Here is an 18511-nt window from a genome sequence, read left to right as displayed (position 1 = left end):
CCTCAAAGCAGTGGGTTTGTATGCAGGCTGGATTTCTATCATTCTTCTCAGAACATTCTGAATAAAATGTCGTAAATATTAGGTTTGGGTTTCAAAGAGTTGTCTTCTGTGATCAATGTTTCTGGAGAAAATAAGCAAAACACTTTGATTCGTCACTGACATTCAGAGGTTGTTTTTGTAATTTAAAACCTTCAAGTGCTTTTTTTATGTTTAATTATAAATCCTCTGACATTATTGTTGATATTTTTGTTATTAATTAGTTTGATTTTAAACTTTCTTTTGTCTTTCTTTTATTGAGAAGAACTTTGGGACCCTAAAGGAGCCGTGAAGTGCTTTATGAATAAAGCTTCAGTCATTCATTCAGTTTTTGGATGTAGCTTTTTGATTTTCAGAAGTCATTTTTCCTGTTAAACGACCGAGTGGAAGCGTGGCCAAGCGTTTCCCCTGGAATCGCGTGTTTCTTGAATGTAATCTTGAACTGTCTGTTTTGACATGAGCTCCTCACAAAGACAATGACACACATGGATGTGGTCCAACCAGAACTGGAACAGGTCGCCCGGCTCCCTGCCAGGCACACTTACATGTTTCAGCAGCAGAGGAGTCTCTCTGAAAGCTCGTCTTTCCTAATCTGCACCGACGCTCAGCGTCTGTTTTATTTCAATCCACGGAACGAGTTTTTGCTGTTTCAAAAATATTTTTTTTTGTTCTGGGTGCAGGTTTGAACTCTGGAAACCTGAACCCTTTGCAGACACGCCCGATTCAGACTGTTGATCCAACAACAACCTCATGTTTGCTTTACTGTACTCCATGCAGAGCCTCCTGCTTCCTGTTTTTGTCTGGAGTTTGGGAGCTTCAGGAGGTTTTTAGGGAGATGGAGTTAGGATGGTTTGATTTGTTTTTCGGCCATGTGAGGCGCAATGTGTCCAACAGGATGCTGAACGATCCCCACTGGTCCCCTGGTGGACCACATCCATCTTTTCTGCTGACAGACGGTGTTGTGACATGCAGGTTCACATTCAACTGAAATTCTCAGATAGAATAATTCCAGATTTAAAACGGACCCGACTCATTTTTCTTAGTTGTCTGTAATAACAACGCAGGCAGCATTTTTTCTTAGTTGAACAACTACAACACCACAGAACAAGACAATCGAATAAAAATGGATCAGAGTAAAGTGAGGCGGACAACGATGTTTTTACTTAACTACAGAAACATCGAGGAGGTTTTCCGTCTGTTAGATACTGTTTTTATTTTTGGTTCCTTAAGGAGCTTCAGCGACTCCAAATATAGTCGGTAATTTGTTTGTAAATGTTGTAAATTTTGGAGGCATCTTCATATATTTGTGTACATTTCTTTTTACACGAGGATTATGATTAAACAGTCTAGTTTTTTTCTAATATGATGTATTTAATAAAATACTAACATGTTATGTTGTTTTTTCCCCCAAAATGTTTGCATTTGGAGACAAAAGAAAAATTAATGTTGCATTCACAGAATGTATTCATGTGATCATTTATACTAAATTATTACTAAATTTCTTCAACTTTAGGGATTTTCAAATATAAAGTTCTCAATTTGTTTACTTTATCTTGATCAAATGTTTGTAAAATGTTATTTTTATTAAGTCTTCTCGCCCAAATATGACAAACAAAAAAATAACAATAAACTACATTTTTTAATCTAACATCAGGATTTTTTTGTATTAATAACGATGGTACTTTCGGTGTCATGAGTTGATACACCTTTAATTAAATGAATTTTTTCCTGTGGAAAACGTTTGATGACTTTTCTATAGACGGATTTGTTTGGCATAAAAAACAAACTTCTGACAAACCTGCTCATAGCTCAGAAAAGTACCATCCAACATGTGAAGAACTGTCCCAATGTTCTTTTTGTTCGCCAACACGTCAGAATCAGGACTCCCGACAGTGAAAGCACGGTGGTGGCAGTATCATGCTAGGAGAATACCATGCAGGCTTTCCACTAATTTATCAATTTACTGCTGCGTCTGTCTGATGAAAGTTTCATATATGGTGACATTTTTCGACACTGGAGGATTGCGGTTTTCAGACATGTTGATGGCAGCATGGGATTTTTCTATTGATTGATTTTTTTGTCTTTTAGTCCCACTCCGATCATCTTTTGATCTGTTTTCAAAGCGTTCCCAGTTACGGCGCTCCTAACCGGACACGGGGAAAAAATATTACTCAACTGTTCACTCAAAATAATCAATCAATTAATTATTTGTAGAGCACTTATACAAGCAGAGGCAACAAAAGTGCGTAACGTAAAATCAAATAAAATCAGAAACAATATTATACAATAAAGAAACAATAAAATCAATAAAACCAACAAAATAATAAAATGAACAAGCTGAAAAGTTTCTGTCTCCCTGAGTCACTCTACGTGGACGATACACATGTAGATTCAGAGATACAGCGGCGCCAGACCATTCAGACATTTAAAAACCAAGAGTACAATCTTAAAAATGATGCTAAAGACGCAGGCAGCCTGTGAAGAGAGCGTAACAGTGGAGTAATACGCTCACACCGTCTGGTCCGCGTTAACAGGCGGGCCGCTGAATTCTGAACCAGCAGAGACGGTCAATACCCCTGAGAGTTACAGTAGTCCAGTCTGGAGAAGATTACAGCATGGATCACTTGTTCCAGACCATGAGGAGGAAGGTATGGCTTAGCTTTGCTGATTAGCCTCAAGTGATAAAAACTAGACTGGACTACTGCACTGACCTGCCTGTCAAGGTTTACCTAAGATTCCTAATGAAAGGAGCATCTGAAGGGTCCAGGGGGCCAACAGCACTGCAGCAGTAGTGTTGTTAAAAACTGTTCACAGAGTAAAACAGAAGGAGTCAGGCAGGATCAATCACCAGGACTTAAGAGAGACTTTCTAGAATTCAATAGGATCTCAGGCTGATGTTCTCAGACAACATTCAACATAAACTGAGTCTTGAAACTTTTCACAGCAGCCTGATCCTCAGTCAAGGAGTTTTTAAAAAAATCTCTAATGAAACATGACAGCTTAAATACTTCCGTTACATGTTGACTGTAAATAAGACAAGTGGTTTAAAGCAATAATATGAATAAATATAGTTAGCCACTGCATCACTGATGTTTCCATTGACTACAGCGAGGTAATCTCTACGCCAGGCGGCTGGCTGGATGTCGCCGGAACAACATATGATATTATTGTCATTTTCATCAAGACAATACTAAATAGACCCTCTAGTTTGATTCCTGTTTTTATTTTTCCGCAGTCCAACTAATGCGGGTTACAGAGACAGGGAAGTAGCGACAGAAAGCGTCTTTTGCAGCGGGAGTGGACCTCCCAATAAAGACGTTGATCTCATGAACCCAGAGACGTGATTCCAGATGCTTCTGTGGAGCTTTCTAATCCATCCGAACTCTAAACATCCTCCGTGTCTTCCGTGGATCGTAATTGTTATGTTAGCTGCTTTGGCTTAACATTTGACCGACATAAACCAGACCATGCGTTGTTCTCACGTCCGTGGTTTATTCTGTGTCTCCTTAATTTCCGTCCGACCGGATACATACACAACAACCAATAGTTCCACTTCACTTTATCCAACACCTCCCCTTTTTAGTTAGAACACTCTTTCTTTATCAACATTAACAATTCCATTCTGGAACATAAAATAATTCCCACTATCTAGGGTATCAAATAACGTTAGCTTATTCAACTTAACTTTCTTACTTCTGTTTTTTTTTTCCTGTAAATCAAAACACAGACTTCCTCACTTTTCTGTTAACCAAACACAAATTTTCATACACCATTGTCTTTTATTTCCCAAAAACTCTCACAGATCTAACCGCTTGGGCGGACGGGACACTCGTCCCGAAGATGTTACATAAGGTGGCTTAACCGTGTCCTGTGTGTTATGACTAGGTATACTAGATTCTCGACCTGAGTTTTCTTCCACTCCAGTCTGCTGTGTGGACACAGTTAACTCTGACCTTTCCGGAGAACGTAAGGGGCTCACATGTGTGCGGTTGCGCCTAATCTGACCTTCATCAGTGTCAATAATTTACGACCTAGGTGTAGTTGCATGTTGTACCACTGTCCCTTCTTTCTTCTCTCTTGGTAGCCATACAGTTTGACCTGTTTGAAGATCCGTCAGAGGACGGACCCGGTGACGCCGATCGTACTGGCGTTGCTGGTTTGCTTTGTACCGTCTCTGTTTGGTTTTGAATTGTTTCATATTTGGCCATCTTGGGAGAAGAGTCACAGGCTGCTGTGGCAGTGTTGTCTTCAGCTGTCTACCCATCAGCAGCTGCGCAGGGGAGTAGGCCGCACTCGAGCGGTGTAGCCCGATAAGAGAGAAGTGCTTTTGTCTTCTCACCTCCTCCTTTCCACAGTCCTTTAACTGTAGCTACTGCTCTTTCAGCTTCTCCGTTCGCCTGCGGGTATCTTGGACTGCTGGTGATGTGAACAAACCCGTACTCCGTAGCGAAGTCCTTGAACTTTTCACTGGTGTACTGCGGTCCGTTGTCCGACACCACTGTCTCTGGGATCCCATGGCGACTGAATGTCTCCTTCATGGCAGCTATGACTGTCGCGGCAGATGTCACATTCAGTTTAGCCACTTCTATGTACCTTGAGAAATAGTCCACCACCAGAATATAAGTGTCCTTATTCCAAAAGAACATATCCGTACCAACCCGCTGCCAGGGCCGCTCCGGTACTGGTGTGGTCAGTAGTGGTTCTCGATGTTCTGCTTTATGTTGTGAACATGTGTTACAATTTTCCACAACCTTACTGATGTGCACCGACAAACCTGGCCACCACACAGACTGACGAGCTCTAGCCCTGCATCTGACTATGCCCTGATGTCCATCATGAATCTGTTTCAGGATCTCTTTCCTCATGCTTTGAGGAATGACCAGTCTCTGTCCTCTCAGCAACAACTCACCCGCCAGATTGAGATTGTCTTTTTCTGACCAATACTCACTCAGCTCCCGTGGCAGCATGTGCCTTTCGGCCAGCCTGTTTTACAGCACTGGATAAACAGGGTCGGAGTGTTGTTTTTGTTGAATCTCTCGTAGTCTGGGTTCTGTAGCAGGAATGCTCTGAACTACAGAGTCCACAAAGACTTTGACCTCTGCTTCGTTGTTCAATTCTTCTGGTGTGAACGTGTGGTTTACTGGTGCTCTAGACAGTGTGTCTGCCGTTATTAAGCACTTTCCCGGAACATGCACGATGTCAAACGTGAACTTCATAAGTCTCAATCTAAACCTCAACACTCTTGGTGGTAACTCATCTAAAGCCTTGGTGCTCAACAAAGGTACAAGAGGCTTATGATCGGTCTCCAACCTGACTCTTAGTCCATGGATGTAAGGTGCTAGTCTTTCACAAGCCCACGTCACCGCCGGAGCCTCCTTCTCTATTTGAGCGTAGTGTTTTTCTGCAGGCGTCAACCCTCTGGAAATGAACACTACTGGCCTCCAGGTTCCATCTTTTTGTTCCTGAGTGAGGACGGCCCCGAGCCCGTATGAAGATGCGTCTGGTGCCACACGTCTTGGCGTCGATTGAGTAAGAGGCGAGCACCCGTGGTGAACTCAGTTCAGTCTTTAGTTTCTGAAAAGCCTCTTTCTGAGCGTTTCCCCAATGCCATTCATTCTTTTCACAAAGCAGGTCTCTTAATGGCTTTGAAAATGATGCCAGGTGAGGAAGAAACTTTCCCAAGTAGTTGGCCATGCCCATAACTCTCCTCACTCCCTCTACATCTTGCGGTTCAGGCATCTCCATTATAGCCTTGACTTTGTTTGGGTCTGGGGACACCCCATCAGCCGTAACACAGTGACCTACAAAAGAGATTTTATCTTTAGAGAACTCACACTTGTCGTTCAGTGTCAGTCCCTCTGCTTCAAATCTCTGCAGCACTCTGTGAAGCCTCTCATCGTGCTGCTGCATATCCTCTCCCACGACAACGACATCATCTGCATGGCACACCACCCCCTCGCACCCCTCCAGCATCTGTGACATCCTGCGCTGGAAATGCTCAGGAGCTGATGAAATCCCAAAAGGCAGGCGGTTAAAGCTTATCTGCCAAAGGGTGTGATGAACGTTGTTAAAAGTCTGCTTTCTTTCGCCAACGGGATCTGCCAGAAGCCTGAGGTGGCATCCAATTTTGTGAACACCTTTGCTCCGGACAGCATAGCAAGTGTGTGGTCCACAGCTGGGAGGATGTGTCTCTCTCGTTGCACCCACTTATTCAGGTGTGTCATGTCCACACACAACCTTATTTTCCCTGGTTTGGCTTTTGGTGCCACAACCAAGCCTGCACACCAATGTGTGGGTTGTGTCACTCTGGAAATTACACCCGCTTTTTCCATCCGCTTCAGTTCCTCTTTTACTGCGTCTCGCAGGGGTAGCGGCACTCGACGTGGAGTTGACAGGGCGTATGGGACCGCTCCTGGCTCCAACTCGATTTTGTATGGCTCTTTTAACTTCCCTAGACCAGAGAACACTGTGGGGTACATAGCCTTAAAGTCCACTGGTTGTGTCTGCACTGCACTCACTCTCTTGATGAGCTCTAGAGCAGTTATTGCGGGAAGGCCAAGCAATGGTTTATACAGTCCATTAACCACATACACATCTTGCATAGTTGTTCTTTTGTCAAAAGTCAGCTCCCCTTTGAAACGTCCCCTTACATCCAGTTTCTGCTTGCCTGGACCATACAACTCTTTGCATGGTGGTTGCAATGTCCCATGCTTCTGTGGGGAGTAAATGCTGCTCGGGATAGCCGTGACACTGGCACCCGTGTCTAACTTAAAGTCTTTTCCTGGTTGAGATGCACAATGTTGCTCCACTCATCAACCTCTTTCTTCTCCATTTCACCTAGAAATGCAAAATCTTCTTCATCGTCTTCACTGTTTCTTTGCTGTTGTTGTCCAATTATATTGTGGATTCCCCCGGTGGATCTGCATTTCTTTGCATAATGTCCTTTTTTGTGACATTTCCTGCATTCTGCATCCCGGGCCGGACATTCAAACCGTGTGTGTCTTTTTAACTGTCCACATCTGCTGCACTCAACTGTTTTCATGTCATTTTTGCTTGTTGCTGCTTTAAATGACTTTAAGTTTCGTTTTTGTATAGCCTCCACCTGTCCTGGTAGCTCCGCCCCCCTGAGAACCGGCTGCTGTCTCTTTATCTCTTCACTTTGCCTCACACGCGTCATGGCTTTCTCCAGCGTCAAATCTGCATCTAACTGCAGGCTCTCTGAAAGTCTGGCATCTCTTATTCCCACAACAATACGATCCCGTATCAGCTGCTCTCTCAATGCTCCAAACTCACAGTACTCCGCCAGCGTGTTCACCGCCGTAATGAAAGACTCCGCACTCTCACCCGGCTCTTGATTCCTCCGGTTGAAGCGCGCTCTTTCAAAAATGACGTTCCTCTTCCTCACACAGTGCGCCGTGAACGCTGCAGATACGTCATCGTATGACTTTTTCTGTGCGTCTGTGAGGGGGCAACACATTCAGGATGTCTTCCGCGTCGTCGCCGGCTGCGTACATGAAGCTGTTCACCTGGAACTCTTGCGACTGTTTGTCGAGTCCCGAAGCTATTCTGTATCGCTCGAACCGCTTCAGCCATCTTGGCCACTCCGCAACTTTTGCGAAGTCGAACTTGCCTGGCGCTGCTAGCTGAGGCACGGCCGCTGCTCCGTCCCCGCTCCTCCTGTTTGCATCTTGCTCGCTCATGACTGTCTTGTTGTCACTTTTTCACTTCTGACACCATGTTATGTTAGCTGCTTTGGCTTAACATTTGACCGACATAAACCAGACCATGCGTTGTTCTCACGTCCGTGGTTTATTCTGTGTCTCCTTAATTTCCGTCCGACCGGATACATACACAACAACCAATAGTTCCACTTCACTTTATCCAACAGTAATGTAAGACGGAGTTGACAAACAAAACATTTATATGAATTTAAAGTCGTAAATTTATGAGAAAAAAGTCTGAACTGTTCAATTACGAGAATAAAATTGTACATTTGCAACTTTAAATCTCATAAATTAACCAGAAAAAGTCATAACAATATACAGAGAAAACGCACCAAAGTTGTCTGTTTATTGGAGCCGTGCTTGAAGATGAAAGATGTGGCGCATTTTGTAAAGCTTTATTTCCAGATAGGTTGAAAAAAAAAGTCTTTACCTTTTGGCGACTCAAAATCCTATTATTGTCAGAGTAGCCGTCTTTCCGGGGTTTGGTGTCGGTAAAGCGGAGTTTCTTCTGTAAAATAAGGAGCTCAGAGACACGTTATTCACTGATCTAAAAACATTTCCCATCTCCAGGATACCAGCTCTGTGTTCATCCAAACAGGTCCTGATAAAACATTGAGTAGTTAGGAATATGAAAGATCATAAAATACGTTTTTCTTTGTATTTATTTGATTTTATTAAAGACATTTTGATAAGAATGACGGTACCGCGGTTTAGCCGTAGAGTCAGCTGTTTTCTGAAAACTCCCGCCCCTTTAACCGTCTCCATTATTCTTGGAGGCTTGGCAAATCTAACAACAAGTAGATGAGGAGATTGGCATCATTTTCCACTAAATCAGGGCTAGAAGAAAAGACTGCCTGACAGGAATCTACTTCCTGTTCATTCAAAAAAAAAAGTCCGCTTTAGTTTTTTCTTCCATTTAAATACTTCTTTTGAATAAATGTTCATTTCTAGGGAACAGTTTCATGAGTCCATGGGAACTGATTTATTATTTCACGGTGTAAATAAAACACTTTTTAGTGGCAACAAAATCCTAATGTGTGGCAGCGATTTAATGATTTTTTTTACCCAGGTCAGGTCATGGGCTCCGTACCCAATTGTCATCTAAAACTGCATGTTTTCGTCTGCTCCAGAGTCACAACAACTGAATCAAGAAATTCTCAACTACCCCTGGCTGCAGTGTGCAGAACGAGGCGGAGCTCAACGTTTAACCCAGCCCACGTCGCTCCGCCTCATTCTGCAGGCCTTCTCAAAATTCTCAGGAATGCGAACCTGGAGGACTTTAGGACCTTGTAGACGCCCTAACCGGTGTGTGTGTGCGCGCGTGCCTGCGCTGGGCGGGGTCGATGACGCACAGAGGAGACTTTTCTCGCCGCTCCTCTGGACTTTAACAGCAGTCGCAGCTCCTGTCCTCCTCCGTCCGTCTCTCCGGTTCTCCTCCGCGCCTGGTCCTCCTCAGCAGGAGCTGAAGTCTGTGAGTCAAAACTTCACGTTTCCAACCGGAACCGGGTCTGTTGTGTTGTTGTTGTTGTTGTTGTTGTGCGGTGGGCTGATAACGTTTGTTGGGTTGACTGTTGTCACGCCCAAAGAGCGACAGACAGACAGACAGACAGACAGTCTGCTGTCAGACCTGCTTCACTCCAGAAACGGAGAAAAGTTACTTTAAGAAAGTTTTGACAGCTTGTTCCAACTCTTTCAACCTCATGATCAAGACCTGCTGCTGTGGATCAACAGGATCATGTAGAAGCTGTTTGGGTTCTGGGGTTCCTGAGGTTCCTGTGGGGCTGGCCGCCACACATGCTGTCATGGAAACTGGAAAAACAAAAAACAAAATCTGGATTCATGCAGACGACACTTCAAATAGACGCATGACAGACAAGTTTGACCACAAAACGTCCAAACTGAAGATAAGAAAACCGTTTCCCCACCACCGTCCAGGAACTTTCACACTGAGCTGCTTGGTCTGCTGCAGGAGGTGTGGACATGTTTGACATCCTCCTCCAAAGAAAACCCTGTTTTTGGTGCATTTAACGCCTCCTTTGGCATTCTGATTATGGAGGACATTTATTTAAGGAAAAATTAGGCTTAAAGTGCATTTCTGAGTATTTCTTCATTGAAATTGTTGTGAATCAGGACTAAACAGTCAAAAACGGTCGTTTGAAAAAGGCTTTCTACAATCGTTTGGTCACAAGCTGCCAGCTCCGCCCCATTCTGATGCAGACAAACAGATCCATGAACGTCTTTGTTGCCCTCGTCTGATATTGCTCACCATTTTTGCTGCACCACTAATGTCAGGTTGGGGGGGGGGGGTGTGAGGGGCCGTAAGCGAGTGGATTGATGGGAGAGGAGGGCAGACTCACTCAGAGGTGAATCTCTTATGAACTCCTGCCGCTCTGACGAAACTAAATCCTAGAAAAATACTTTTTATTTTTTTTAAATCTCTGTTAAAAATGGCATAATCATAATTAAAAGACTGGAATCTTGTGATGGTCAGACATTAATAACATCTGCAACTTCAAAAGCACAAATGTGACACACTTTTCAATAGAAAACAAATAAAAAAAAACCATTGAGGGTTTTTTATTTAAAAAAAAGGGATTTTAAACTTGTAAAAACAAGTTTTGAAGTTGTCAGATTCTCTGAACAAAGAAATGAATGCAGTTGTTTTCTGATCAGAGTGACAGAGCAGCTGATCATCTGCATAAAGTCAGACTTTCACTGGTGCTTTCCTGCAGGATTATTGGAATTCTACCATTTCCCATGGTACACCTGTATTTAAGGCTGTATTCAGGCTGGACACATTTGTTCTCTTAAAGTGAACCAGAGTTCGTCTGTCCCAATAATCCAGAATACATTTTCAGTCTGAATGCACACAGGCGGTTCCTGGTCCGGGACCTGGAACTGCTCTGTGACCCATCTTTGGAGGTGGTCTTGGTTTGTTTCCAATTGGACTGAGCTTCAGTTCTCTCTGAGATTCCTCAGTCTGAATCTCTGTGAGAATTCTGAATAAGTCTACAAGCTCTAGTCCGGAACAGGAAAGTCTGCCTGACAGCAGTCTGAATACAGACCAAAGGCAAAGCTTAGGACTGGGTCCGGACCAAACGGTCATCCCAGTCTGAACACACCCAAAGTCTAAAAGATTTGACTGACAATTACATTATATTTTTAGTTGTCAGTCAGTTAATGACTTATACACTGTTGAGAGAACTTGAACTCACATTGTTTATCTTATGATTGATTTCTCTTTAATTATTTACTCGTATGTTTTTTTTCTTTTTCTTTACGCAGAATCCAAAATGTATCTTGCAAATAAACTCATTGGTGGGATCGTGAAAACCATCAGGTAAGAGTTTTCCCTGAACAGCAGTTGTCGTCCAGCGCTGCTGCTAAGCTAAGCTAAGCTAACGGTCTGTTCTTTGTGAAACAGCAACATCGACCCGTCTCAGTTCAGGCCGTCAGACCCGGTAAGTATGGACCCCTAGAGTCTGAATTTTTTGATTGAATTTGTTCCCGTTTAAGGTCACGCTTTCCATCAAACTCTGCATGCTTGGTGTAGAATTTAGACGCCAAAGTGTTGAGGTGATTTCACCTTTTTATGTTGTAAGTCATTTAAAAGTAAAGCTCAATCAGCCAAAGAACTACAGCAGCAGCAAAAGCACGCTGCAATCCTTCTTCCCCCATTGATTTTAGAGCTAAAACAGTTGAATCTGAATCTGCTGAAGGACCTGAATGGTCTCCAGAAGGGTGGTAACAGCTGAAGACTGATCTGAAAAACCAACGGAAGAGGAGTGTGAAGGTTTAAGCGTCCACAGAATGACCACTAAACGATCGATTTGTGTTAAAGACGACATGATTCTGACTCGCAGTGGAAGATTTCAGAATCAAACAAACAAGCAGGACATCTGAAGGGCTTTACAGTCTGGAGGAATGTGTGAGGGTTCAGTCTAACAGAAGCCTCTGTGTGCGTCTGCGTGTGTGCGTCTGCGTCTGCGTGCAGCCTCCCCCTCGCAGACCCCAGCACCTCGCCCAGAGCAACGAGAACGAGGAGGAGAAGCAGTTTCGGAGGGTCTTCCAGCAGCTCGCCGGAGATGTGAGTTCTTCTGTTCACACCAGTTTAAAGTCTTTCCTGTTTGTGTCTGAACTTCAAATTGGATCATAATTTATGTTTTTACCTCCAGATTAAATGATCCACATCCCTGACATTTTGGACAAAACAGTATATTCATGTTTGTTTTCAAATGTCAGTAAAATGCAATAAAGGAGCCAAATAACCATATTTCACACCTACAGATTTAGGGGGTGGAGTCTGATGTTTGGCCACACCCCCAAAGCCTCAAGGCTATGTAGTATCAGGAGATAAAATAGTTTTTTTCTCATTAAAAGAGACCTAATTAAGCAGCTGATGATTGTCAGAAAAGCCAATGTATGAATAAAGATTCATTCATTAGATGATATAAATTCATTAGATTAAAGTTTTATTTCTAATCTAGAAACTTTGTTTTAAGATTTAGTCCTTAAAGGACCACTTCAAAATGCCCAAATGTAAAATATCCTAAAGTGTTTTATTCATTTTTTAATCTAAAAAATGAGTAAAAGCTTTCCTGTTTAAAATCTGCTTTTTGCAGATTAACAAACTACACATTTTGATAGCTTTGAAACCTGAAGTGTCATTTTCAGGATTAAATCATTTTTATTTTCTTAATTTTTTTTTCCAATTCAAACACCAAAGAATTTGAGTATTTGGGAAAAATATTTAATTTTTAAAGTAGAAAAGGTTTTTGCTTACATTTTTTTCAGATAATTTCTTTATATTTGCTAATGAATAATCACCCAGTTGTGCCAGACGAAAATACGAAATAATTTTCCAAGATCACACACCTGATGGTTGTTTCAAAATCATAAAGTGTTAGAAATCAGTATTCTAGGATAAGTAGATGATCTCTGCTTTGCTGAAGGAACCTTTGCAGCTTTCTGAATTATTTCTTGGCAGTTGGGGAGGATTAAAAAAAATTTACGTGACAAAATCTCACCTTTGTCAGTAATAAAGGTGTTGTTCTAAACATTTCTTTTGCTTCACTGCCTCTCATGGTGTTGATATCAGCAAACAAAGAGGTTGGAGAAGCTGGGGTGGATTTCAGTTAAAATTTGAATTTTTTATCTGTCATTTTAGGGAAATAAAAGATATTAATCAGTTGTTGAAGCCTTCAAGGGGACCAAGAAAGAACAAAAAAAACTGTTTTTATGTAGAAATAACAGAAGCTTTCTGGAAGTCTGAGAGTGCAAATAAAAGCTGAATTTGATCTTTAAATGAGGACGGTTCTATGAAAGAGAGCCCGGACAAACCCCCAAAATGCAGATCAGTTCTTCTAATGTTTCATAGGTTTGTGATAAACTGAAATCCCATGTGGACTGGATCTGTTGTGCTTTTGTAGACTGGAATTTGTTTTATTCTTCATATTTTTTCCTGCATGGTTAGACTGTTGGTTTCTTTGCTGCTGGGAGTGTTGGACTCTTCCTCTCCATTCCTGTCATTGTCTGGCAGGGCGGCGCTCTGGCTTCAAGGTGTGGTGTGTCTGAGTCAGTCATGTCAGGGGAGTGAGCTCCAGTTTAACCAGTCAGCTCAGCCCCAGATGATTTACCGTTTAAAAGAAAAACTTGTTGGTATGCAGGCGTCTGCCTTTAAAACTGCAGACTCAGGTTTGACCAGTTTGAGCAGGAAATGAAAAAAACAAACAAAAAGATAAATAAAAGAAAGTTTCTGATTATGAATAAGCCAGAGTTTAACCACAGAAATGTAGAAGCAGGTCAAGTTCAGGTGCTGGCGATCCATCAGAAAAGAGTTAAACAGCAGAGAACATGAGCTCAGGTCCCCTGGGGTTAGAATTTAACCCCCACTTTGCATATTCTTCATTTTGGCTGACAGTTAAACCCTCAGGTTCAGGAGGAACAATGTCCTGGAACAGAGGATCAGCTTGCAGAGTTCTGGGAAAATGGGGTTTAATCACCATCTGGTCTCTGTACAATCCGGGTTTTGATGCTGGACTCAGCTGGGACGCTCGCCGCCACCACTTTTGTTTACCGTTTCTGTGGACGGCGTTTCTTGGTGCAGCCCGGAGCTGGAGGGAGTCTGGTTTGGGAACTACTGGATTTCATCTCTACCTTTTGCAGATGATGCTGTTCTGTTGGTTTCATCAAACCAGGACCTTCAGAGTCTCACCTTAGAGTGTGAAGCGAGCACTTCCAGGCTTGCGGGTGTCATTCGGGAAAATTCATTTTTTTTTTAGCCCACTGTGTGGGTGGAGAGCTCCTGCACCAAGTGGAGGAGGGTCTTGGGGTCTTTTTCATGGAGAAGGAAGAGCGTGAGATTTACAGCTGCTGCTGTATTGATCTGTTGTAGAGAAGAAATAGTTCAATCGAACGGCGAAGCTGTGGATTTACTGGTCCATCAGTGTTCCTACTCTCACGTGTGCTAGTGAGCTCTGACGTCACGGCTGGAAGGAGAAGATCCTGGATGTTCTACTTCACAGGGTGGCTTCCCTTAGAGGTGAGGTGAGGAGCCCGGAGGAGAGGCCAGTTGAGGTGGATCAGTCATCTCTTTTCAGGTGCCTCCTCAACGCCTCCCTCGGGAGGAGTTCCAGGCGTCTCATTGGGAGGAGATCCTGGGGTAGACTTAGGACACCGTGGAAGGACTGTGGTCTTTCTTCTGGCCTTAGTGCACGTACGGGTAGAGAGGGAAGTGGATGGATAAATGGATCTTAAAGTGATTCCATGATGGGTAAATGGCTTGATTACCATAGCTCACAAAGTAACAGATACTACCAATAATAATACTACTAAAATACAACAAATAACACTGGGAGGTACAGAGTGACATCTCAGAATAGAGCCAGATCTTCGTACCAGTTTGTCTGTAGAAGAGAGCAGATCCAACAACGCCATCATAAAACCTCTTAAGAGTCCTGCAAACTCTGGAGGACCTCAGTCTTCTCAGCCTCTCCTTGCAGCATTTTGTTGTTGCCAAGCGACAACAGCTGATTGTGTAACCGCACTCTTGCAGAACGCTTCGGATCTGGAAGTGATGGAAAACCGTCCAAAAAGGACTGTCGGTCAAAAAAAGTGTTAACACAAAAACAAGTAAGCTAGCACAGAGCTATGGTAACTGTCAGCCTTTTGTGGTGCCGCTTGAGGGAAAACAAAAAAAAAACTTTCGGTAACGGGGGTCGGACTGCTGCCCCCGTGACCCGGTTAAGGACAAGAGGGACATTAACATGAAGAAAAAGTCTCTTCTGACAAAGACATGATTATACGTTTCTCTATACATGTTTGACAGACTCACTGGTCATTTACTCCCAACCTGCAATGAGTTGAAAATGAGTAGCGGTACTGAAGTGTGACAGCTGGTTTCCTTTGGTTTGCTCCAACAGGACATGGAGGTGAGCCCCAACGAGCTGATGGACATCTTGAACAAAGTCATTTCCAAACGTGAGTCTACAGTGAACGTTGATGCTCATAAATGAGGTTAAATGGAGTCAGTGCAGCTAAAATTAGGGATGTTTTTGTACAGGCAAAGACCTGAAGACTGACGGATTCAGCATCGAGTCCTGCAAAAGCATGGTGGCTGTCATGGACGTATCCTTCAGGATTCAAGTGTTCATAAGGGTTGTGTTTGCTGCTGTAAAGAAGTCATTCAGCTCCGGTTTGGGGGTTTGAGCTTTAACCTGATACTCTGCAGAGCGACAGCACAGGAAGACTGGGCTTCCATGAGTTTAAACACCTCTGGAACAACATCAAGAAGTGGCAGGTTGGTTCTTTCTCCGTTTTGGTACATTTTTCTGCCCTTTCACTGAGAGCAGGCGGTTCTTAGGGGGCGGAATATTTTACTGTCACTGTCTTCTTTGTCTTTAGGGTATCTATTTATCCTACGACTCTGACCATTCCGGCATGATCGGCTCGGATGAGCTCCCACGCGCCTTCGAGGCTGCAGGTGAGAATCTACAGAATCTACAAGTCCAGTCTACAGATGAATGCTTTTACTTATCCCTCCGGAAAATGTCCCTTATTTTCACGACCATAAGGCGTACTTGAGTCTTGAAAATTCTCCAAAATGTACGGAGCGTCCTATAGTGCGGTCCGGCTAATGTGTTGTTCCGTGACTTCGGTAAAGAGGACATAGAAGGGGACATCATGAGAACGGTAAGGAGGGAAGTGAGGACATGAAAGAAGACACCCCCCGAAGAGTTCTAAAGGGGGGGGGGGGGGGGGGTGAGTGCGAAGCAGAACAATATGGTTTTAGCGACCCTGAAAATGCAAAGAGACACGCTTATGAAGCACAGTTTAAACTGCTAGCCATCATCTACGCAGAGGGGAATCGAGCAGCTGCCAGAGAATTCAACATGAATGAATCCGTGGTTCACAAGCGGAGGAAGCTGGAAAACAAACTCGGACAAGTCAAGAAGAAGCATCTGGGTTTCCGCGGAAACGAGGCGAGGCGGCCCGAGTTGGATGAGCGAGTCAATGAGAGAACAGCTGGGAGAAGCGTCTCTACAGTCACCATTCCACTGAAGGCAGGAACGCTCGCAGAGGAAAACGTGTCTGCTTTCACTGTTCTTTGAGCTTTTGACGAAGCCGCCGTCATTCATGAGGAGCCGCACGGCAACCAGCCGGACTCTGACGATGAGGAAAGGGAACCTGGCGTGTTTGACAGAAATTTAGCCCGGCTGTTCATTTCAGATGCAGAAGATGAGGACTTTAGTGGATTTTTGGATGCTGATTGATGCATGAAAAAAATAAATCACAACTTACTCAGTTTTGCTCGCTGCCTTTCTTAAAACACACACTAGCATGCATGTTAACATGCCTGTGCCTTAAAGCCAATGCGCCTTTTGAATGTGTTAAATAAAGAAAAAGCTCCCATAACTGAAACTGCGCCCTATAACCCAGGGCGCCCTATGGTCGTGATAATATGCTAATAAAATTGTCCTGTTTGAGGTGGAAGTCTTGATTGGACACGCCCCCAGAGCAATTATGTTTGTTTCTACAGGCTTTCCTCTGAACGAGCAGCTCTACAAGGTCATCATCCGTCGCTATAGTGATGAGAACGGAAACATGGACTTTGACAATTTCATTGGCTGCCTGGTTCGACTCGATGCCATGTGCCGTAAGTCGTTGCTCACCTAATTCTAATACCAACTGGTTTTATTTTAATCTGGTATACAAATTAGGCTTTTCTCCCTCCTTTTTGTTGATATTATGGTCAATGAAACCGTGCCCACTTGGCGTGGACTGAATGATGTGATATCTTCTGACAACATTAGTTTAGTTCAGCCAAATTCATTTTATGTTCCAATAAAACCAAAATAAAAGGTTAAAGGAGGATATAAAGACTAATAGGATTTATTGATGACAGAAAGATCATCAACAAGCTTCTCTGTGAGAATTCTGACGGCTGTAACGGTGCGTTTGTGTGCTGCAGGAGCGTTTAAGACTCTGGACAAGGACAACAGCGGCGCCATCGACCTGGACATCAAAGAGGTCAGGTTTCCCTTTGAATGGTTCTCGTATGAGCGAGTCCGTTTCACTTTTGTGTTGTTTACTAAACACACAGTGGTGGGGGGTTGGTGATGTGGGCTGCTTTTACAGCTACAGGACCTGAACACCTCTGGGCAGTTCTGGTTGAATCCATCAGCTGCATTTTCATCAGCTTAAGTCCGTTTTCACTCGAGTCTCTTTGACTCCATTTAGACTATAGAAAGACCCGCTCCAATCATCCTTTGATATTTCCATTTCCATATTAAATTTCCAGAGTATTCCCAGGGCTCTTTTAATTATGATGAAATCCAAATCGGTGTTGTTTTCTAGGACATAGTTTCTGCAGAGCGGCAGGAGTTTATTTAAAATTAGCTTAGAGCTCTCTGTTTACACGCTCTCAGGCACCCCTAAACTAACACTACCACTCCAACAAAAATGCTGATCAGTCATCCAGTTTTGATCCATTTTCCAGCTCAGACCAGGAAAACAAAGACGTTCGTGGATTTATTGGTCTGCAGGTGGATGAAGAGAAAGGGGCGGAGCATGGAGACTGTGGCTCCTCCCAGCAGATTTTCTATCCATTAAATGATAGAAAAATGCTGCTAGAGCATGTTAAAAACACAGTTTTAATCAAAATGGGTCTTTAACTTTGTCAGCTACAAACAGAACATGATTTAGTGATCGTAAAGATTTCTCCAGAAAAGCAGCTTCCAGTCCACCGGAGGTTTACATTTTTGGATTTCCTTCTGTCTGTCTCACAGTGGCTTCAGCTGACCATGTACTCCTGAAGAGGGCGCTCCGTCTTCCTCCGTCATCCCACCTTTTTTTCCTGATCCGTATCCATGGAAACTGGACCAACGTGGCCACAAAAGCTAATATAAAGAAGACTTCTGAAGTGGGACCAAACTGGAGACGCTGCTGCTGCGCTGACGACCTCCTGCTGCTGGGGGGCGCTACAGCCTCTCTGCTGCACTCGTGTTTTCATGTCTGAAGTAAACTTTTGCAAGAATAAAGAATCTGGGATAAAAGCGACTCCGTTCTGGTTTTCTTGGCTCTTAAACTGGCAGTGAGCTCAGGTTCATGTCAGGACGTCCGTTCCGTTCACAGAGGGCTGCAGAGGTGAACCCTGGGTAATTGAGTCTTGAGATCGCCTTGGTTAAGTCAACAGAAATCCTTTGACATCAGCTGTTTGTTTGATGGGAGATCTGTTGTTGGAGATCAGCTTT

General features: G+C 43.5%; 1 protein-coding gene across 1 annotated transcript; it reads left to right on the top strand.

Annotated features, from left to right (window-relative positions):
- The first annotated feature begins 9028 nt into the window (after nucleotides 1-9028).
- Nucleotides 9029-18313, top strand: capns1b (calpain, small subunit 1 b). The gene is made up of 11 exons (XM_004075173.5): nucleotides 9029-9231; nucleotides 11046-11100; nucleotides 11185-11221; nucleotides 11755-11847; nucleotides 15182-15239; nucleotides 15322-15386; nucleotides 15490-15558; nucleotides 15663-15741; nucleotides 16798-16914; nucleotides 17230-17288; nucleotides 18047-18313. Exons 2-11 carry the CDS (start codon nucleotides 11054-11056, stop codon nucleotides 18071-18073), a joined length of 651 nt encoding a protein of 216 aa, XP_004075221.1. The 5' UTR covers nucleotides 9029-9231; nucleotides 11046-11053; the 3' UTR covers nucleotides 18074-18313.
- The last annotated feature ends 198 nt before the right edge of the window (nucleotides 18314-18511 follow it).

This window comes from Oryzias latipes, chromosome 13 (genome assembly GCF_053564925.1).
Source record: "Oryzias latipes strain Hd-rR chromosome 13, Olatipes_Hd-rR_3.1".
NCBI classification, from domain to species: domain Eukaryota; kingdom Metazoa; phylum Chordata; class Actinopteri; order Beloniformes; family Adrianichthyidae; genus Oryzias; species Oryzias latipes.
The sequence above is the reverse complement of the archived record's forward strand: the minus strand, read 5'-3'. Positions and strand labels throughout refer to the sequence as shown.